The sequence below is a fragment of the Streptopelia decaocto genome, assembly GCF_964273445.1.
Source record: "Streptopelia decaocto genome assembly, chromosome: 2".
NCBI classification, from domain to species: Eukaryota; Metazoa; Chordata; class Aves; order Columbiformes; family Columbidae; genus Streptopelia; species Streptopelia decaocto.
The window spans coordinates 93,463,557-93,486,697 of NC_138655.1; the positions used below are offsets into that span (position 1 = coordinate 93,463,557).

A 23,141-nucleotide genomic window follows, 5' to 3' on the forward strand; every position below is an offset into this window, starting at 1 on the left:
CAACTATGGCATTGCTAAAAGTTCCTAATCAAAATTAGGGTCTGAAAGATGTAGCTGCATAGAAAAATAGCATAAAAACTATACCTGCCCTGAAAAACAATAAAATTAATGCACTCCCTCTAGTAAAGTTTCTAAACCCCACATATAGAAAGCTTCTTAATCATGTTACTTGTACACACAGATTTTCTTAATGGTGTCTGTAAACAGTTTGTAACGTATAGATAATAGGTTATTGTGGCATCCCAACCAAATTCAGTTGTCAGTACAACTACCAGCATTATATTTAGGTCATTGGGAAATGAATTCAATAATATAATTCAAGACTTTTCAGAACATAAGCATAGGCTTAGCATGAACAGCTAATGACTACAGTGATTATTATGTGGTGACACACAGTGAAAAAAAGATGGCTAACCTATTTTTCTAGAAAGAAAATAGTACACAGAGTTAGACTTTTTTACTTTAGCAGCCTTATTTCTTTATAACTGCCCTTTTACATCCACCTGCACCAAAAAATGGCTAAATGACGCTACATGCCGTAAATCAATGTTGCAAAGCACACAGGTTTACTTAAATATTACACATCACTTAAATATTTCATTTCAGAAATTTTACATCATAAATCAAATTATGACTTTATTTTCCTTTGCCTGGGGACATAAAGTATCTTTATTCCTATTGATGGAATCTCTTTATTGTCGTTGTAAGTGAAAGGAGAATTTCATCATAAATAGCTGCAGATATCAATAAGCAAAGTGGACAACTGTGTTTATAATAAAACTGATTGATTAATACATCATTAATCAATAATAGCCTCCTAGGCATCTGCCCAAACCATGATAACCTAAACACAGAATTTTTAAGCTGCAATAACATCAGAAAAGGTAGCACACGATAAAGATAAAAGGGAAACAGGTTTGGAATTGGCTTGGGATTATCTGAGATAGCAGAGCCAAACTAATTATTACCCTGCTAGCATACTGCATCTCTCATTTTTTCAGTGACTTTGAGTATTACTGTGTTTGCATTTTGTAGTGATATGTTTATATTGCACAAGTAAATTGCTCACTGACATACAAAGATACATGAGAAGAAAGCCAAACAGGCATTACTAATGTTTATTATTGCAAAATACAAACTGCATTGTGTCCATGGCTCTTCACAAAAAGCAATGCTTTTGCTATTAAAGCTGGAATAATTTTGTGGAAGCGACGTCCTGCTGAATATTACAGCTCTTGGAAAGTGTTTTGGGTTTTGGTCTCTCTTGTATGACTGATCTGTCAGTGGAATCACAGATGATTATTGGAAGCACACCTTGTTATATGAATTTATAGATGAATTTATAAAGAAGATGAAAACACCAAGCAGTAGAATGTTGATTTTATGCAGCATGGTGGTCCATATTTGCATGGCATTACAACATATATTGTAATGTACAGAAAATATGTGCAGTTTTCAGGTGGGTTTCATTTACTCTGAACCAACTTAACATGCACTTCCTTTTTTTAAAAAAACACTTGTCTCATAATATCTTCACAGTGTATCAAAACCAGTGTACACTTTCAGCCTGCCAATGTACCCTCCCTTGTTCCTATCACAATAGGAAATGACTGCTGTTCAGGCAAGGAGTTACAAGTTGGGTCATATCAGTTTTTCTAAGATATCATCTGTTTCTTCAGAAGCATGAATAGTTCCAGATGGTCAGTAGGGCTGTGTTAATGGAAAGGACAATTTAGTTATACATTCACGTAATCTTTTCATTATGAACATCAGCGGATCTAAAAAAGCTTGGCCTCATTTCCTGGCCAAAACAGCATCACTCTGCTGTTTACATTCTACGTGAGAAAAGAATGCAAATGTTGGAGCTATAAATGTTCACAACTTAATCCCTTGGTGAAGTCAAATGGAAAAAAATAACACTCTAGGGTAATAAAAATATCATAAAACTGTTCGGCAGCAAAAGGGAATTCAGCTCTTCATTTTAGCGTGGCAGCACAACAGGCAAGTCTGCCTCCAAGCAGACCAAACACTGTAATCCTGAATACGGATCCCCAGATGACAGCAAGGAAAAGGCTTATGGGGCTGAAAACAGCATAAGAAGCTGCTGAACTTGGAAAGCTGAGTTCAAATCTGTCCTCCTTCTCTGTTTTCTCACCCTGCTAGAGAATGAGAGTGCTTCGGAGGTGACATGCTTTTCTGTGCAGAAAGGTAAGGGAACTGCAAAACAGCTATGAAGACAATAACAAACTGCAGTTGCTTGCTCCAAACATAAAGGAAGTAGGATTTGTTTTAAGATTACGTTAGTGGTTTTTTAGGATGATGTCTTCTGGCTCCTAGTCATAACTTCAGTTTGTTACTTAACCGCAGATATCAGCTGTGCCTGTCCTAAATATTCTTCTGCCAACCTGATCAGTAGGTGTGTTAAGGACACAATGGATGTTTTTGACCGAAAAAGGGTTGTGAGTTTTTAAATAGTACCAGAAACATGCTTTGTACTGCCAGGGAGCATGGCACATTCGAGGCACTACAAATAATCCCTAATAATCTTTTCTGAGTTTTGTTACTCTTTACTTGAGATGTGAGGTGACAATGAGAGAAAGTTTGGTCAGGTTAGGGACAGTGGGAAAATTAAATTATTAATATACACCTTCAGAATCTTAAGATATGGATGAGGTATAGTTATTATCATCCCTATATATGGTTAGAGACAGAGAAAAATGTGGCAATATGCAGGTACCTGCCACAAAATGAGAAAGCACACAGGAATGAAGAGCAGGTTTCAGTCTTTGCACAATTTCTCCTTGTGTCAGAGCCCAGAAGCTAATTCAAGGTCACGAGCTGGATTTGGTTGTTAGATTCTGCATTTCTCACCAAGTATCTGGAGGAGTTGCAAAGGATTTTACTCCCTTGAGTCCTGTGATCCAGGGTGGAGATGGAGACAGTTCCTTCCAGTCCCTGGGTATATTTGAATGGGACAGTCTCTAAAGTGAGCTTAACTGAGCAACAGTTTCAAGGCGTCAAATCAACAGCCAGGATTACAGAAGCCAGTCAGGTGTTGCTCACCATTGCCACCCTCCTCAGCCAGGACCTGTGCAGAGAATGGCACCCGGCTACCTGCTCACACATTTGTCCTTGGAAACAAGTTCATGGCTCCAACCTGCTGCCAAGGCTCAAAGGCAAGAGCCTAACCCAGCCGCTTCACTGGGGCCACCAGTGTAAGGGTGGAAGGATCAGATACAACCAAAGCAACACAGCACTTGTACCTCTGAAGAATAATTTGTCACTTAATCACCTTATTTCAGAAAGGCAGCCTACCAAGGGGGAGAGGAGCCTGGTACACAAGCAGGCTTTGATCTCGGTGGAGCTCAGAGGGCTTTGCTAGAACATTCATTTAAAGGACTGAGCAGCAACTAATTAATGACTCTGTGTTGGTCATGGTTTGGAGTCTTGTTTTAATACATGAGGACAAGCTGTTAGGCTGGAATGGCAAACTGATGTTTATTTTGTGATAGGACAAAGTAGTCTCCACCTCTCTCCTGACTGTGATTTTCTGTCAGCCTTCTAGATCTGCATTCCCATACTTGTTAAAGGTACTGCCAATGTCCTGCTTTCTGGTTGTTGTTGCACAGAATAATGGAAAGCCATAAAAATCCCAGAACAATTTCCCCTTAAATTTCCAAATTACACTACGATTATTATCATCTGCCTCTCCAGGTAATGATTTGTAGCCATTACCTCTGATAACCTGACAGTGTGAACTGAGTGTTCTCTGAAGGGTTTTGGACCAGAAATCCTTGATAACTGAGCAGTGTGATCTGTAGGGTGCCAGCAAATACACTCATCTAACATCCTTTCTTGAAACACAAAACAGAGGTGCAGTTTTGCGCTGACTCTGGCTTTTTCAGGCTGATTGATTATTTTAGTGATTTTTCTAGTCAGCACATAGATCTGGTGCTAATTCTATCAGCTGGGTTTTAAAATCGATGCATGGAGAGTGCAGTGTCTTTCACCTTGGAATTATGCAACATATATTCACTTAGATAAAGCTGTTGATACTGGCTTTGGCGTTGCTAGCACTTTTCTAAACCAATGAAGTCGAACGTAGACTGTGCAGACAACTCTAGCTTATTTGGCATCCACAAACTGCAGCAGCATATTAAGCATTAATTATATATGACTACATTAATTATAATGAACGAGAATTATATTAGGTTTAAGAACTATTTAAAGGGAACTAGAAATTAAAGCAGCAGGATTTAGTATCTGGCTGTCAGAGACTTGATCTGCATGGCCTTGGGCAGCATGGTTTGCCATTCTGTCTCTAGCTTTCCAAATGACAAGGCGGAGGTAATGGTATGTACCTCCTTTGCAAAGCTGATGAGATCCTGTTTTAAACACAAATATAACTATATCTATATCTATATATATAAATAACAGCATGTGATTTCATATCTTTCAGCACTACAGTTTTAAAATCCTTTTTTTAATGCCAAATAGTTCAGCCCACTCAGTCCATAAAAGGAGAAAAATCCTGTCAAAAATTGCCTTTAAAACAAACAAACAAACAAACAGAAGCTGCAAGTAAATTAACATTATGTGAAAATATTACTACTTGTAAGAGTATTTCCAAGTAAGCTGAAATTCTGTAAAGGGCTGACCTTGTAACTGGTCTGGAATGAGACATTTCTATCACCTTAGACATTTGGAGGGTACTCTGACAGTGGCATTTGCAGTGATGGGTTCAGCCACTGGGAGAGGGCTAACCTAATAATCCAAGAAGGAAATTCAGAAACAAAGAGAAATTCATTAGAGAGTGATCTCAGCAACTTCACCTCTGCCTCCACCTTACCGGGTGTGAAATGGAAATAAGCACAACAGCTCGATTTGTGGGGATTTGTTAATCTTCACAAGGCACTTCATACATGTGAGGCGGCACAGACGAAGTTTGCCAAATGTGGGTGGGTAGCTGTGAGCTTTGTTATTTCAGCAAGTGACTCAGTCCTTTCTTTTCCATAGAGGCCTTGTTCCTGCTCTCAGCCTAAACAACAGGAATTACTCCCAGCTAGCGAGGTCTGTGGCCAAAAGGGCGGGGCGTCCCTCAGGAAGTAGTTTCTGCTGCCATGGAATCGCAAGCAAAAGGCGTAGAAAAATGAATGGGAAAATAGTCAATTTTAGCCAAAAATGGCATGCTGAAACAGGTTGGCACAGCTTATACCTGAATTTCCTCTCACTGAGGAAGGGATAGACTCATTTTTGAACACGCTAGTTTTGTAATACCAACATCCTTCCATTTTACCAACCGGTTCTCAACTCTCAGCTATGTCCATAGCAGCAGATAAAGCACCCAGGACAACCCGGCAGCAGTAGGGCCAGTTGGCACAGAATGGCCATGGCCCTATTTTTTAATTTCATAATCTCCAAAACCGGGTGGTTACAAGCAGCTTGCTGAGTGGGAACAATGGGAACAGTGGGAACAGACTCTGCTGCATGCTAACTTCCTAACTGTGCCATGGAAAGGATATAGAAGAATATAAGTTGATCTAAGCCAAAACCCATGCTTGGGACATTTGTAACAATTTAACAGGATGAAGAGTCAATTGTCAGAGCACAGGAATGTTCTTGTTTCCTGTGAATCTGCTTTTTATCCCAGTTCTGACTTTTCACTGTCTTTCTGATCACCTTCCTTCTTGAGTTGGAGAGCTTGTCACAGTGTAAGGCTTCTTTTCATCACAGATACTTTCAGAAGCTATAATGACCTGCAGCACTGAAATGTTAAAAAAGTAGCATTTTTGGGACAGCGGTGGGGAAAAAGGCCACCAAAGAAAATGTATTATGCTACAAGTCAAGCTCAATTTCGAACTATTTCTGCATTCTCAAAGTCTGAAATGCAGGGCTGAGCTTTTTCAGGTTTGGCTGAAACCCTGTGTAAAGCTTACTTTCACAAACAACAAAGCTGGTTGCATTTGGAGGCTGTTGTCATTGCCTGGATGCAATATGATAATTTATGTGAAAGTCTTTAGTCTGCAAGATGTGATTAAATGCAGAAGGCAGAGTGATTACTACAGATTGGGGCAGACTCTGAAAATCTTCTCTAAAAATTGGTATATACATCACTTTCATGCTGGAAGAAAGGGCCTCCAGTTTCTTAGGAAACACTTGCTTACATGTATATCCTTTTGTATGGAAATACAGAACTTAAAATTGTTTTCATCTATCCGTTCCCTTTTATTTTGGGCTTGTTTATTATTCTGCAGTTACTCTACCAGCTCTTTGATCTGATGAAAAAAGCACATTTCTGGCAGTCAGCAGACCTGGTTTCTATTTACATTCTGCTATTAAAGTGATCTGGCATAAATTGCTGTCAACAATGATTCAGATCAGGGAACTGATCCGCCTGAAAACTAACCTGGTAAGAAAAACCCACGTTGTTAGTTTTCAGCTAAATCCACGATCACGTTAACCAGGTGGCTGCACACATGCTCCCCAGTGCCAGTATTCGGAGAAGGCAGGAACAAGCAGCTGGGGACAAGAGTAAGGACTGGTGCCCCACGCCTGTCAGCAGCCCTTCCTCAGCCCTCAGGAACTGCTCCTGGAGCTGCAATTGCTCATTTTGAAGTGTAGATGCAGTGCCACACCAAGGTCTGCAGTGCTAAATTCACTAGTTGGTGCACTCCCAGGTGGAAAATATATTGCAAAAGGCAACATATGCAGGAGGCAAGTATTAGCTGGTACTAAACTAGTGCTGTGGGACAAGTGGCAGGTCTGGTGGCTTGAGGGTTGCCTGCCGGGGACACCTGATGGAAGTTTCCTCCTTCCATGCTGAGGGTGATGGCTGCAGCAGTGACCAGCACGGGCACATGGGCCTGAGCAGGCCAAGCAAGAAGGACCTGGGTGCTCTTGGGCTGCAGCAGCCATTCCCCCAGCCTCCAGCCCTGGGAAACGCTGCTCTAGGAAGCTTTCTAACCCCCATTTGAGCTGCTCTGGGTTATCACATGGGGCAAAACCCCCGTTTTTTCTGTGCAATCACAGATGTCCACTCTGAAATGGAGGTTTTCCCCTGGCAACGCAGAGACACTAAGAGCTCCACGGCTTTCCACTGCCCAACAGGAATCAGTAACAAAGGCATTAAGTGTGACTTCTCTTTGGCACAGCAACACTTTTTAATAAGCCCTGCCCCAGCAAACTCTTGATTCCCAAAGAGAACAATGCAATGCATTTAACATTCTTCTGATTAATTTTTATGGCTACAAGCCACCCATTGTTTTTACTACATAGCTGCTAATCAAGTGGCTCCAGAAAATGGCAGAACAAGCCAGAGGAGCTGTGGAAGCCTTGGTTCTTTGAAAACTATGGAAAATGGCAAGAGGTTTTCCCCCTCGCCCCCGTTTTTGCAGTTTGTTTTGAAAGCAGAACTCTTACTTGGGGTCGTAAATCTACACTTAAGTCTCACTATGGTGACCCGCGTTTGAAAATGTTTACCTTAGCATTTATGTAGGCTCATTAGTGTGGAATGTTTTTACTCACTCTTGCATTTGCACTTACCTATACAGTTATATATTGTGTGCTGTAACTGTGTACTAATAATCCCACTGTCTCTCTGACACTCTTTCAGAGGAATTGCTCCCCTAGGTGCCATTTTCCAAAGATTTCTATGTTTTACCTTTGAAATGGAAGTAGGTCTTGTTTTACTATGAAGTAAAAAGATATACCATAAAATTTGGCCCTATTTTGTTTCAGTGGCTAATTGATTAGTTGGAGACAGTAATCTGGAAACCTGGGCAAGGTTATACTACATTTGTCCATGAGGGCAAGGCAAGCATTAAAATATAATTCCTGAAGACATGGGCACTGATTCTTCTTTGCCTTGTGCTTTTCTCCTCTTCAGCTTAAGAAAATAATGTGTATTAAAACTGATTAAAATGTATTTTATGTGTATATAAGCAACAGTACCTCTTAAAAATGTGATAGCTTTGATGGTAGCAGTAGAAGTAGCTAACATGCTTCATTTCTGGGATGAAGTGAATGCTGTACCTGCTCCTTACATTTTTATATATATGAAAAATATACAGTTCACTTCACAAGATCATGTGATCTGAGGGGAATGTGCATTGTAAGTGATGACGATTTCCCATCCTTTCACAGATTTGTGTCTCAGATTTGCTGTACTTTCACAGTGCCTGGGAAATCAGTGAGCACTGACATGAATAGAACCCAACATCTTCCTGTGTGCTCTGCTGTAGAATAGAAAAAATTACATAGGAAATGCTCTATCCTTTTTACAAATCAATCACAGAGGCAATAGATCTTTCCTCAGAGCCTAGAACTTCCCACTGCTTTGCATTATCTTCTGCTTCGTACTCAAGTGAGGTTTTTCGCCAGCATCAGAGCGGCTGTGGAGTAACGAGCTCCTCTCTAGGGTGATGAGATACCCAGACCCAAGGGAAAAAAGGAGCACTTGGGTAGGCAGAAAGACATGACAGCTGCTGGCGGGTGAAAGTGAGGATCGGGGAGGCAAGTGGATGTCTCTGGGGAAGCTGAGGACAGGGAAAGCAAAGGTATCCCAGGACAGCAGTAGGGAGGCAGGGAGGACGGCCCTGAAACGATCTCCAGGTTGTGCTCAGCAGGGGTGCCCAGTGCCCCAGTTTTGCTGTGCCACTGGACATGGAATCGTAGAATGTCCTGAGGTGGAAGGGACCCACAAGGATCATCAAGTCCAGCTCCTGTCCCTGCACAGGACAACCCCACAGTTCACACCATGTGTCTGAGGGCTTGTCCAGTCTCTTCTTGAACACTGTCAGGCTTGGGGCCATGAAACCTCCCTGGGGAGCCTGTTCCAGTGCTCCACCACCCTCTGGGGGAAGAACCTTTTCCTCATGTCCAGCCTAAACCTCCCTGAACATATTGACATCCACCGGCAATAAAACCAGATGCCTCCTCAGGACACATGACTCCAGCAGGAGTTAACTCAGGCCTTGTCATAACATTAAACCTTCAAATAGCTCAGTGTTAAACCTTCTTTCTCTCCCTCCATTGCAATCCCCACTCCCAAGCAAAAGCCCGTGTGTTTTACTCCTACGTGTTGAACTTAACAAGCTGGCCAGAAACCAGGCAAAGGCGATAGTTATTACCCTCCCTGCCCCCCAGTACAACTGTGGGGAAGAACAACAGACAGCTGAGATCACATCCTTTTACATTTTTATTTGCCAGTTAAGATCCTTTTATTCCATCAATGCAAATATGCAGAACAGCAGGAAACCATGTTTTAAGCAGCACATACCAGTTGGCTGAGAATAAACTAACTACATTCCCCAAGCAATGTAAAAGTAACAATGCACATCATCTTCCAGAAGAAGACACAAACAGATATTGCAGCCGAGAGGCACAGCAGGCAGCTTCCGTACAAAGTAGTTTGGCTATTTAAAATGCTAGAACCAGTCCTTGCCTGTTTCTCCAACCCCACCCCCCACCCCCAAAAGTCCTACTATAATTTAACCACCTTTTTTTTTTTTTTGCTATCTACATAATATATAAAATATAAACTCTGTTTACTTATAACACTTACTTTTCTTGATAAATAGCTCTTTAAAATATCTACTGTACATATGTCCATGCGTTGACATTATATATATATATATAGCATTTATATATATGTATGTATGTCTGAAAAACAATAAATATATACTTAATAATGACACAGCAACAAACTGAACATATTCTCATTTTCAAAACCAAATAAAAGAAAACCAGTACAGAGAGAAACAGTGAGTGCCGCTTGCGAAGCACAGCATAGCAGGGAGGCTTTGATTCCTGCCCTGGCCGGGCATTCTGTGTGCCACCTACTTGAGCGGTTGTGGTGTTAGCATATTCTTTAATGAATCTGTTGTCTGAAGTTACTTCGAGTTGTAGGTTAGCCACCCTGTATGCCATGTGTAACACAGACTGAGGAACAAAGAAGACCCGCCTCATGGCTTGCAGTGGAATGAGAAACGGAAAGGGGAGGGAAGCGAGTCTGACAGCTGGTGTAAAAAGAAAAGTAATGGACAGCACATGGCTGGAAAGTCACAAATAACTATGGTAAACAAGTTAACAGAGTTAAGTGCTTTTAAAGACGATGGCTGGCACTGCTGCAGAAAGTATCTTGATTATCTGTAGCCAACTCCATGTAATGAACCAGCTTTCCCACTGCCACAAGAAGACACAAATGAAACCCAGATGGTCAAATTCAGATGCTAGAAACGGGGTCACTGCATGACACTGTGAGGCTGCAGGTTCAGAGCCAAACCTGCCCCAAGGGCAGCTGAATTCACTGAACGTCCTTAATGGATGTTCACTGAACCTTACGGATGGGATTTTTTAAAGTATGAACTTTAAACAAATAAGCAAACCACAAAACACACTCGTCCCCAAACAGTTAATTTCACACATACCAAAACATAATACAAGATGGATTTTTTTTTAAAACTTTTCATTTCAAAACAGCATTCTTTAAAAATGTAACTTAATCCTGAAAGAAAAAATGCAAATGACCTTCTACAAACATGTTTTGTGTTCAGTTTTGGACTGACCATAGCCATTCTGTTTATTCATTTAACTGAAAATGCTGAATAAAAGCTATTTCAGTTTGACCTAAGCTGATACCCTTCATTCCCCAACCCCAAGGCTTTGACTTGGCAGTTTAAAAAAAGTCATTACTTGCCTGGGCTCTGGCTCCAGTAAGTCATGAGGTTATGACATCGGTTCATGAATGCAGCATTATGTATACTCCCGTTTACTTAAAATTTCTTGTTTTCATAAGCAAATGGAAGTGGGCAGTTATTGTTAAGGGGAAACTTTTTATTGGACAGACTTCATCCAGCAGCTCAGAAGAGAGAAAACTGAAAGCAGATAAGACTGCCAATTATTATTCAGCCATACTTCATCTCTAAAATTTACAAACTTTGCTCCCCACAAGTAACAACTTCAACAACAAGAAACTGCTGTCCTGAATATCCTGCCATTTGACAACTAGTCCTGGATACCCAGAGAGCACTGCAGACCTCAAACAGTCCAGTGTGGAGTTTCATATATACTTAAAGGTACATCACTGGGCCACTGGAACATTACACCAGTGTTGAGTATCTGCACAAAGCAAAAAGTCTGCTGGGTACTTTTAAACCCTTGTAAAAACAGAACTCAACAGTTACTAGACTTCATGAATGGTGGTATTTTATATTGAAGGCCATAGATAAAAGCCAACTATAAAAATTATCAGCAACAAGAAATTCTTCCATCAGTGATTTCTGAATCTCTGCAAAGACACCATCAAGATACTATGTTTATCTTTACCCACCAAATTTTTTTTTGTTTTCTTTTTTTTTGGTAGAGAAATTAGTACTTTTAAATGGAGTCTTTCCCACATTTGTATGGACACAGAAATAAATAACAGAGAAAGTGAGTTGTCCTTGCACTGTGTCCACATGCAGCAGCAAAGCCTCCTTTTCTGAATGGCTGAACTTTCAGGACAGCTGCTCCCTTGTACGGTCAGTGATTCAAAAGCCATACAAAAGAAGGAAACACTAAGTACAAAGTGGAGAGTGCCTCTGATTGCCCTCATCTGGCTGGGCAGGAATTTCTCATGCTTTCAGCCAAAGCAAAGGATGAACTCCACAGCAGCCCATCCTGAGCCTAAACTCATCTGCGCACGCCCTGATTCTCTGCCGTGTTGGCTGCACGGGTAAGGACGTATCATCTCTACTTGGTATTTTCTAACTACACAGCTAAAGTACTCCTAATTGAACACATGCATGATATTAGATAGAGGACCCCCAAGCTCTTGCAGAGTTGTTATGCCTCTATGTAGGACCTCAGTGAGTTCAGCACTGAGGACATGCGCGAATCTGGCAGGAATATAGGACGGATGCTGCTTCCCTGAGGGCCGGGTCCCTTCTTGGGCTCCCAAACGCAGAGGTGGGGCAAGGCTGCTGCTGTCACCTCAGGAGGTGCAGCCCTCACCTTTCGTGTGACCAGCATATATTCTCCCTGTTGGTGCAGGCATATAGGTCATATAGGTACCAGACTGCATGAACACCTCCCTGTCACTGCCTGCTGCAACCACCTCTCCCTTTGAGCATATGGAAGGACTGGACTTGTGGGCTGCTGTCTCACAGCATAGGGTTGCCCTACCCCTGGTGTGGACCCCAATGCAATTCCCATGGAAAATAAGACATCATCTCTCAGCTGACAGTCCCAGCATTGGAACAGACCCCGGCAGAGCAGCAGAGTGTTTCTCATGGGCTCTCCCCTTTGGCTCTTTTGTCTTTGGCAACAGACCATAATGTTCAGTATCCTGCATACACGGGTTGATGGCAAAGGAAAACCTCTCCAACAGCAGCCCCGGGGAAGAGGAATGAACATTCCTTACCTAGGGCATGAACAAGCTCATTTGGAGGCTACTGAAAATTCCAGCAGTAGCCACAGTTTGGCTATTAGGCCTGCACCAATTCTAGCAGCATTAATCTCAAATCTTGTGGCACAGCATTAAAGAACAGCATTAAAAGTGCAATTCCAAATATACGTTTCCTGGTGTGGTACCGCCTTTGAGCTCAATCAGGTCCATCTCTGCTATATGCTGCCCAAATTCTTAAACCCCATATGAACTCCAGAGGCTGCTTAGGGCAATGTAATGTACTTTCAACTGTACCAAAAGAGCAGAGGGCTTGATGCTGCCAAGAAAGATCCTGGACTGTAAAGTAATAATATCTCAGAATAGTAATACACATTCTATAAATAAACCAATTCCTTCCTCTGCTAAGCCAGGTGGAAGTTTAGTATCTTTACACTTGACACTACAGCACCTTTACCTCCTACAGGATGGAAAAACTGTCACACAATCCTGAACGTATGCAGTAACTGCTGCCATCCCACTTAGGTAACAAGTTCACCTAAATCGAGCAGATCTCTGCTGTCAGAAGAGGAGGTCCCACCCTGGCCCTGCTCTTTCTGCCTGCCTCTCAGGGACCAGCACAACGAGGTAGACAGGATTTGCAAGCCAGCACTAATCCTAGCATCAGATGGCTGTGAAACCAAAGCATCAGATTTTCTTTCTGCTAAGCAGCGCTATCTGCATCAGTAAGTCTGCACAGAGGAGGGATGATGTCTGTCACCTAAACCTTTGGATCCGGGACAGAAAGGTTGAGCTCAGTAGTACTATCCCTACACACTGTGTCTTGCCTGGGGACTGGTCTCTGCAGGGGTGGGCAACAGGACTCCAGCATATCATTTTTCAGCTGGCATCACAAAACCCAGGAAGACACAGGAAAAAAGTAAATAAAGACAGGAAAAACTGTCAACATTTCTGAACCAAAATGAGGTGCACAGTCATTCCAGCACAATGGCCAAACCACTAAAAAGCAAGACTCACAAACATTTTGGTCCATGTTTTGTTCCAGTTTTGGGTGATGTTTAACTAGACATGGTTAATTATCCACTGGGCTTGCACTCATGACTTGAAATAGACACTATTTTCAATAAATGCTTTTTGCTTTACTATATGAAAACACTCTTGATCCTTTTGGGGCTAATTTCATTTTTCAGGAGAGAGATGATTTCTTGATCAAATTCTCTCTTCTGGCATTTCTCTATGTATTTTTCAGGGCAGGAACTGGATAGCATGGTACAACATGACAATTATAATGGCAAATTCCTGTTGGCACAGTTACCACCACAGGAATTCTCAGAGGTTTTTAGGAAAAACATCCAAACTTGTCAAAGGCTGCTTCCAAGAAGAAATGATGAAAGCTTTCCCAAGGTCTTAGCAGAAGCGCTCAGCCCCAGAGACAGTTGCTAGAACTGGCAGAACAACATGGATAGAAACAGTTCTCTATTTGGGTGTGGTCTTGCAGTATTACATTATTCCTTCATCAGTCACACTATTACGCTTTGGGGAATATTTCATGAAGAGTCAGGCACGTGCTCTCCAAAAATTAAGTACACATTAATAATTTTGCGGTGGGAGTCAAGTTTCCTAACTTCAGCCACCTAAGGATTTAGAAGCCAAGATTCTCTGCAAAGGAGAAGGATAGGAATTTCCAATGGGCACCTTCTTCTATATCAATCTTGGGATGAACTGAGTCACCCTTTGGAGAGCTCTCTCTCTGTATTGATTACCGTGTTCTTGCACAGCTGATCAGGACAAGACACTCAGCTTTCAGCTGACTAAAGTCAGTTGAGCTGAACCACACTACTGATGCCCTCCTGTTCCAAACCATGAAGCTTTAAAACTGGGAACACGACAGAGAGGAGCATACAGCAATCAGACAGAGTAATTTGTAGGAGAAGCCTCTACAGAAGCCCTTAGTGCTCCTAAAATTAGCAAAACTGTGTTTTTAAAAAAATCTAAATTATTCTGACAGTTCTCTTTCTATCCTAAAATGGCAACACTAATCTGATGGTGTTGAGAAAGAGGGTCATAATTTCTTTTTTAATTTACTGCTCATCCAAATGTTCTCTTCTTTCCCCTAGTCAAAATTAACAAAAAAAAACCTGAAAAGGTTTTTCTCAAGTTTAATATAATTTAGTGCTTTATGCTTGTGTTCTACTTTTTTTCCTGTCTGAGAACCTAGCACTGTAAACACATGAGCACTGGAGCAGCTTTATGCAGAAAATCAGTATCCCTGTTTACTTGGATAATTAATGTGCCTTTCACTATATTCTTTCAAGAATATATTCATGAAATAATATATTATTTCAAGACTGCAATCTAAAACATTAAAAAGAAGAACAGGACAAACACATCAGAAGAGTTTGCCCATCCCTGCACTGACGACAGGGAATGATGACTACAGTACCAGGAGCCGGTCACTTTAAGGAGGTGAAAAGGTGGGGGTCTTGTGTAATTTTTTTCCCCTGGAAATGGACGGGAAATTTTCTCATCTCTTTTGTTTCTCACTCACACTCACCACTCGTTGAGTGTGCACCTAAAACCAAAATACGTGATGAATTCACTCAAAAGTCAGTCCCAGACACAAGAAATTGTGTGTAAACCTTCATAAGACTAGCCTGAGTTCAGCTGTATAATAAAATCCACTATCACTACTGTGTCATGCCACTTGTCATTCATGAAGGTTTTGCACAACCCATTTTAACCAGCAAATCTGTGCAATTAATACTGACGCTTACCAGGAGCTCACAGACGACCCTCCCCTCCCCAATATTGAGGCATATACACTGTGGTTGAGGACTGCTTTGTTTTAAAAGCCACACATTTTCCTACTTAATTGTGCTTTAAAACAAACAAACAAACAAATAAAAAAACAACTAGCTAAACCAACACAGAGAAGCTCCTAACAAGCTGTATGAAAAGTGAGCTGCCAAGATTTTCCATATCATGTGACACTTTCACACCAAGTCCTGTTATTCTGTGTGTTGGTTAGAGGTGTAGTACTACAGCATGGCGGTGTCAGCTGTCATGGTAGGAACCATTCATGTCAGACATTACAGAAAATTTAATGACATGACAGTACCTTCACAGCCCTCTGGTAGGTAGGGAAAATCCTAGAGGATCTTCCCAACCTTTCACAGTAAACACAATTGGATAATCTAAAGCACCTGCAAGCAGGAGATGAGTCCATGATATATCTTTCTGACCAGCCAGCTAATACTGTTATTAAAACAGTTAAGTTGTGTCAGCTCTTATGTCTCCTATCTGTTTTGGGCATTTCTAAGGACCTTATCACTTTGGCATTTAGCCATCAACAGATTTAGCTGATCCAAACACCCTATTTCCTTCTCCTATATCCTCAGCTGTTTCTAAGATGTCCAAGCCCTTCACAGGGGCTGAATTATCATCTCCCTCAAGAACTGTCTGGTTCCTATTCTTTCCCAGGACCTGAGAGGAGCTAGCAGTACAGAGACATCCTGCTCTTCCGCATGGCTTCGCTGATTAAGTACGCCGGGCTCAGTTCTGGCTCCTCAGTCATGATTGAAATGTTCTGCCACTCCCCCAGCTGGTTGGACTTTTTAATGGTGTCCACCACACACAGGGCATACAGACAGTCATCAAAAGTGGCAGCCATCGTGAGGGGCCTCCCGTCCCAGGTTCTCCTGTCGTCCTGGTCCTCAAATGCCTGTCGGACAGCTTGAACCATCTTAATGGTGCCTCGGAGGTAGGGGGATGGGATGTCACTGAAGGCCTTCTCTGGGAGTAAGGAGTTGCTGACGGGCGTGGAGTCCTTTAGCAGGAGCTCTCGCTGAGGAGAGCTGTTGCTCTGTCCGTAGAGATCAGTGCCTATTACAATCAGCCGTCCTGACGAACCCACCACAATAATGTCTTGTTTGAACTCCCCCGGGACATTGAAGTTGAGCGTCACCGTGCAGCACACACCGCCTTCCAGGACCATCTGAAACGTACAGAAGTCGTCACTGGTGATCTGCCGTATGCCTTTGATGTGGTCCGTCTGCTTTACAAAGGTCTTGAGCAACCCATGCACTTTCACGGCCTTCTGGCTGGTGAGGAAGGTGAGGAGGTCGATGATGTAGGTGCCAACCGAGTGCAAGCCCCCGCCTCCCATCAGGTCATCACAGCTCCAGTTGTACTTCTTGCCCAGCAGGCTGCCGCTGTGAACCTGCACCTCACACACCAGCAGCTCCCCGACGTAGCCCTCCTGGATCAGCTGCTTCATCTTCACAAAAGCAGGCAGGAAGCGCAAAACGTTCCCCATGATACTCATGAGCTTTGGGTAATAATGAGCCGCGGTCATCATCCTAAAGGCGTCCAGGGGAGTCGCCGTTCGGTCGCAGATGACATTTTTTCCAATGCCTGAAAAACAATTTTTTAAAAAAAATCATCAACAAAAATATATCGATTGAGTAAGCTCAAAGCCTTGAGGCTCTTCTTGAAGATTAAGCCAAGGAGAAAGATCCTTGAAAGAAGAAAACATTTCAATATGCTGTTAAAGGCAGAAAGATTACGCTCTGGCATATTTCCAAAATGCATGTAACAGTTCCTCAAGCAACACAGTGAAAGTGCATCCCTTTTTATTTTCAAAATGCACTCATGCCTAAAAATAGCAAGAAGGTGAGCACCTGGAGAGATAAGAAAGCAAGCTAAGGTAAGGTGGCCTGCTACCTCACATTTGCCACCTTCTGGGAGCAGGTACAAAATGTCACCTCACCTATCTCACAGACGTCTCTTCTGTGATTACCTGCCTGCGCATGGGCTTTCAAGAGCTGAACCTGAGCTTCAGATCCAAACCCCTGAAGCATATGAGTAACACCACCTCACACCCACAGTAACTTGATGTATGTACACTGAAATGTCTGGGCTTGTCTTCTCAATCGTCTTGTTCCTTCATCCTTCCCATTCAGACTGTTTAAGAGGCTCTGACTGGAGACAGAAGTACTGGGCTTGTTGCTTGATTCAAAACCTAGGAATTGCTTCTCACTCATAAAATGCCATGCTATTCTAACAGTGGCATTACTTTTCTTGAAGCAGCTCTGTTGAAATGTCAACCGCGCATCCACAGTGCCAAGGGAGAGCCACGATTGCTCTAAAACAGGTCAAACGTAGCTGTGACAATCTGTTCCCTCACAGAATTGCCCATATGTGCCACACTGTTTACTGAAGCTTGGTTTACAATGGTCCTGTTTCATCTGGCCATCAAGGTGTGCAACTGAATGCAGTGCATGCTGACATGCCTGATAATGGTTTTATTATTGATTTCTCCTTGTCAATTACTTTCATTCTGTGCCCATCCACACATACAGTGGCAGTCTCTAGTTTCCTTTATAGTTGCATACAAAGATTTTTTTTTTTATGCTTAATGAACAACATTAGGTGAGCTACACAACACCTTATAGCACTAAATATGATCTTTGCCTTGAGAAGGGGGGTATAGCTGGGCCTGGCACTTAAAAGAGCAGGATTTGGTTCCTGTTTGATGGAGTCCAGATGAATAAACCTGGTTACTTGCTAAATCTCTTTGTGTTTAGATCCCTTTTCCCTTCAGATAGGTGAGAAATCCCTTTTTCTTTAAAATGCTGGTGAGAGGATAAAATTTTACTTGTTTTGGACCTGTTTGGATGAAGTCGTATAAATACAGACAGATGGCAGGGATCTGTCTGAGCCCACTTACATGAATATTTAACAGCCTGACTGGAAAAAGAAGGGGGTCACAGTCCAAACATTTAATAACCAGCTTATCCACAGTGCCTGTTCACAGTCTTTGTCTGCTGCTATTTGAGTAGCTAAAAGCAGAGGGAGGGCTGTCAACATTGAAGAGACAGTCACATCTAAGTAACAGCCAGGAAGGGAAAGATCTACCTTCGACTTGTTCCTATTTACCTTCTACTTAATTGGATAAGTAGAGATGTACTCATTTTCCTCTTGCATTGGGCAGGAATCCTCTATTCCATGGCCATGGTCTTCCTTTCTCACTTTTCTTTCATCTTTACAGACGGCTACTGGTAACTGAATTGACATTTTCAATCTTACAGGACTTCCTTTCCTGCTCCTGAATATTTTTTTTCTGCATCTGTTTGATACTAGAGAAAGCATTAATCCACCTGCCCAATATTCCTCTAACTGGTAGCTCCAGCAATGCCATTTGCTACAGATGACTAATATAATACTCCTTGAGTTACGCAGACTCTTTGGAGACAGATTTTAGTCTGGTAAATTATTTATCAAAATAAGGGAAATCTCTGTCAGACAAAACTTGCCTACAGTCAAATCTTGCTGAAGTAGTCATTTTGCCCCCAAAGAACCCATACGTACTGTGTCATCAACTAACCCGTTCACCACTGATCCATAAGCATCACTTTCTGCTCCAGCTCAGCTTCCATCATTCTGCCTCCCAGTCACCTGTCACATATTATCTGGGGGTCTTTGCAGACACGAATCTCTCCAGATACGCAGCTCTACACATAAGCCTGTCAGTAAAAGGGTCTGCTTTCGCGAGGAACTGAAGCCTGGGGACGATCTTTTCCTGTATATTCAGTGCTGTGCACAGTGGGGGTCAGTCAGTCCTTCACTGTATGGTGCAGGGAACACTTGGGACTGCCACAATCTGAGTCCAAAATGACGATTATAGATATGAAAGAGAAGCCTGTGGGATTTTACGTGCCCTATATTCAAGAAAAAAATGCCATTAAGATCAGTGTAAGTCAGGCACACGTGCAGAGAAAAGGGAAGAGCCCTAAGTATTTGTATAGAGATGAGAAAAAAGTGGAGTCCTATATTTCCTTCTTCTATGATTTCAACCTTTTTGGAAAGGTTGAAATCTTTTAATTACAGCAAATCCAAAATGCAAATGTTTTGAGAGCCTTCCTGTCTCTGTGCATATGCTGATAATACATGCTGTGCTTTTATCCCTGTCAGGGATTTAACCAGATTTTTGCTCGGTGCCCGGAAAGCTTTTATACTCTATTAAAGCTTGTGCAGGTTCTTTCAGCATGACGCTGCTCGGCACTTGAGTCTGAGCACACTACAGATCTTTGTCTTCCCTATAGCTGCAAATCTGCAAGCAGCCACATTAGCTTTCTTGAAGCAGGGAGAAAGCATGAAAGGTTTGCTTAATTTAATTTAGAAAAATCCTCTGGTGTGTTCATGCAACAAGAATAAGAAACAGGCAGATCAAAACGCCATCGCTTTCTGCTCTCCTCCCTCTGCTCTCTTCGCAAAAGGAGAAGGAAAAAAGGCACCTTCCCTTTGAGCCGTTCTCTAAAGCAGCGACAGGCAGAGCAGAGGGCAGCACGCAAGGAAAAACCTCCCTTCCCAACACTGCCGGTCTTATGCAAAGGTGGGTTCTGGCTGCAGGTGCTTCTCTGGCAACTGACCCCCTTCTCCTGGCCTGGGGTGAGGGCCTAATCCTGTCAACATTTGGACAAGACTCTCTAAGAAAGGATCAACTGTTAAGTGCTTGTTGTTCTGTCAGCGTGTTTTGCCGCTTCACACACCTTTGAAAATCACACCACAGCAAACAGCAAGAACTTATTAATTACATAAAAGCAGGGAAGCACCGTGGACTTGTTTCAGCAAGAAAGTGCAAGGTATTTGTCTGTAGCGATAAGCAACAGAGTCAAATACGTCTCATTATATGAAAAGATATACACCCCTTCTACGTGCATCAAGAAATCTAGTCTACAATCCTACAGTTCTCAATCAGGCAACTTCTGAGTATTACAGTTTCTTGAGTTCTTAGGTAAAATGAAGAAGAAAAATAATTTAACTATACCTTTTAAACACCTCCAGAGATGGTGACTCCACCACTTCCCTGGGCAGCCTGTTCCAATGCCTGACAACCCTTTTGTGAAGAATTTTTTCCTAATATCCAACCTGAACCTCCACTGGTGCAACTTGAGGCCATTTCCTATTGTCCTGTCACTTGCCACCTGGGAGAAGAGACCAATGCCCTCCATGCTACAACCTCCTTTCAGGTAGTTGTAGACAGTGATCAGGTCTCCCCTCAGCCTCCTTTTCTCCAGGCTGAACAGCCCCAGTCCCCTCAGCCGCTCCTCATCAGACTTGGGCTCCAGGCCCCTCACCAGCTTCCTTGCCCTTCTCTGAACTCTCTCTAGTACGTTATGGTTGGACTCGATGATCGTGAGGGTCTCTTCCAGCTGAAATGATTCTAGGGTCATTCTTTTTGAGGGCTCTGCACAGCCTTCACCCCAGGCTCTCTGCTTGGCTGTGCTTCACAATGAGAGACAGAGCAATGCCAGCCAGATGGTGAGTGACATGATGTGACACAGAATAGGAAAGGTCTCGCTTCTGGCCAGCCCAAGTCCAAAGCTGAAGTTGGGCAACGTGTCTCCCAGCAAAGCTCCCATGAGAGCAGGCTGACTCTCTGAAGTCCACCCACAGCTGCCGTGCAGGGCTTCAGCCTCAGACCAGTTCCCTGACCCAATGGTCCAGGCACTGACAGCCAGAAACACAAAGAACCTGCATTAACTGGCACCAGGCTGTAGTGCCAATGAGCCACCTGGCTCACAGGCATGACGGACACAAGGTGGCAACCAGATTAGACCCAACAGGTCTGCTTCCCTGAACCCTCTATCTTCTCCCTCCAGCAGGAAAACACAAATAATGGTGGAGCTGGACGATGCCCATCCATAAGACAGACCCCATCCCAAGGCCAATGGCGTAGGTATAACTTGCTCTAGCAGTCCTTAAAAATTTGAAAGGACATGTGTTTAAGCAAAATGACACAAGAGAATTTGACTTCTGCATTTGATTGCTAAAGACTGAAAGATGGCAACATCTGACAACTGCTTGGTTCCTCTTTAAAAGGAACCAAAGTTTCCAGAGCAGGTCCGCATCACGAAACCACTACTAACACTAGTGTCTTCTTGCTTCTCAGTGTCTCACAAGGAAAGTTGGGGGCTGAATGGTCCATCCTGACTATTCTTAATCTCCCAGGGTGTATATATCCCCCAAGGCAAACATCAACAACTTGGATACCAATCTGCATTTATTTTAAGAAGGTTATTTAAGAACACTGATCTCTGAAGAAGTACCTGTCTAATCGACTCTCTAGAAGCTGCTGTGGAAACAGAAAATAATTGTCTGTACTATCATTAGTGCTACTATTTGTTCGAGTGAAGATTTCTCTAGCACTTTTTACTGGACAGTCAACTTGTAACCATGACCTAATGGCTTGACACAGTAATTATTTTTGTGAGGAAGTCATGTGATTTATTTCCAAACCTCAGCCTTAATTTTTGGAAAAAGGAAGCCCTTCTGATGTTGAGATAATTTTGAATCAAACAGCCCAGAAGTGGGTAGAGAGCAGTACACCTCAGGTTAGTAGCATCTCTTTTTTTTTTTTTTTTTTCCATGCAAATGCAGAGGAAGAGTAAGGAACTAGAGTAAGAACTTAACTTCCCATTTTGAAATGCTTGGTGTGTGCAGCTATTCATTTTACAGAAGGTTCTAGCTCCTTGGCTACCAGCAGCCCAGGTTACTTCGTCCCTGTCACGTCCCTCTCCCACACAGCATAAAACAAGCAGAGCTCCCAGGCCCACAGCACAGGGAGGGTACAGCAGCTGTAACCGGCATAGGGCTCATCAATTCTGAAACCTGTAATGTCAGCTTTTTACCCCTCTGCTCTGATTGCTTCAAGTAGGGACAGAAACATTTTCATTTGAAAAAAAAAAAAAATAAAGGGTGTCCATCACTGAACTGGAACAAGACTAGTCCTCTATTTGCCTCAGGACAGGAGAACTCAATACAATATTTTCTCCTCCTCCTATTCACAAGAAAATAGAAAAGGGCTCTATTTGGAGTCTGGGCATATAATCAAAACCTCTACTGGCATCAGACAGATTCATTAGTTAGCGTTTGCTACCTATTGCTCTTGGTCAGCAAGGGGTGAAAGAAAGGGAAAAATAAGGTTTTTGGTGGGCTAAGCTAAATTAGTCAGCAGAAAAATACATTTCTAAAGTTAAAGAGGAACTATCAGCATTCAAGGAACAGTCAGAGAGTTTCAGCAAATACAGGAGTGGTGGAAGAGCATCCTTACCAGGTTAGTTCAAATGGATTCTTTTAAACATTTAAAGATTTATATCAGACTATAGTATCTTCTTCGAATCCATTTTTGTTTGAAAACTAGCTAATAAAAAATTACATTCCAATGGTGGCAATTCACATTATCATATTAACGGTTACAATAAATAAATATGGGCAAATTTTTCTTCTCAGATTTTGACCATTGCAACTATTGTTGCTTTTGGATCCTATGCAGAATCAGAGAGCAAATCATCTTTGAACTCAGTTCTGTTCACAGCTTGTAAGACATGTTGCAGTATGTGCTGTATTATTAGTACACACATTATTAGCTATAATCAGATCACAGTTTCTGTCCTAATGCAGTTTGACATGGTTTGCAAATACAAAATAGTATCATCTAACACATGAAAGAGGGCTATCTAATTCACATTTTTCCAGCACTGTAACTCTGAAAAATTAAGCTATTTAGCTGCTTTTATAAATAAGATATAAAGCTACCTTTATAAATGTGTGCAAGTCAACAAACAAAAAGTAGCAAGTTTAGTTAAATGGCTCTACTTTGCTGCACATCAGTCACTTTGGCCATACTGACAAAAGATCTTTCCTTAGGAATATATAAGAAAAAAAAAACCATGGTCAAAACAAATAGCTTAAATCA

The 23,141-nt window shown here is 42.2% G+C and overlaps 1 protein-coding gene across 1 annotated transcript in view; it reads right to left on the bottom strand.

The window, feature by feature from the left end:
* Positions 1-9,178: 9,178 nt before the first annotated feature.
* Positions 9,179-23,141, bottom strand: part of GFOD1 (Gfo/Idh/MocA-like oxidoreductase domain containing 1) — a 75,905-nt gene continuing 61,942 nt past the window's right edge. Inside the window, exon 2 of the mRNA XM_082044568.1 lies at positions 9,179-16,795. Coding sequence (XP_081900694.1) covers positions 15,876-16,795 — 920 coding nt within the window. The 3' untranslated portion in view covers positions 9,179-15,875. The remainder of the gene's footprint in view (positions 16,796-23,141) is intronic.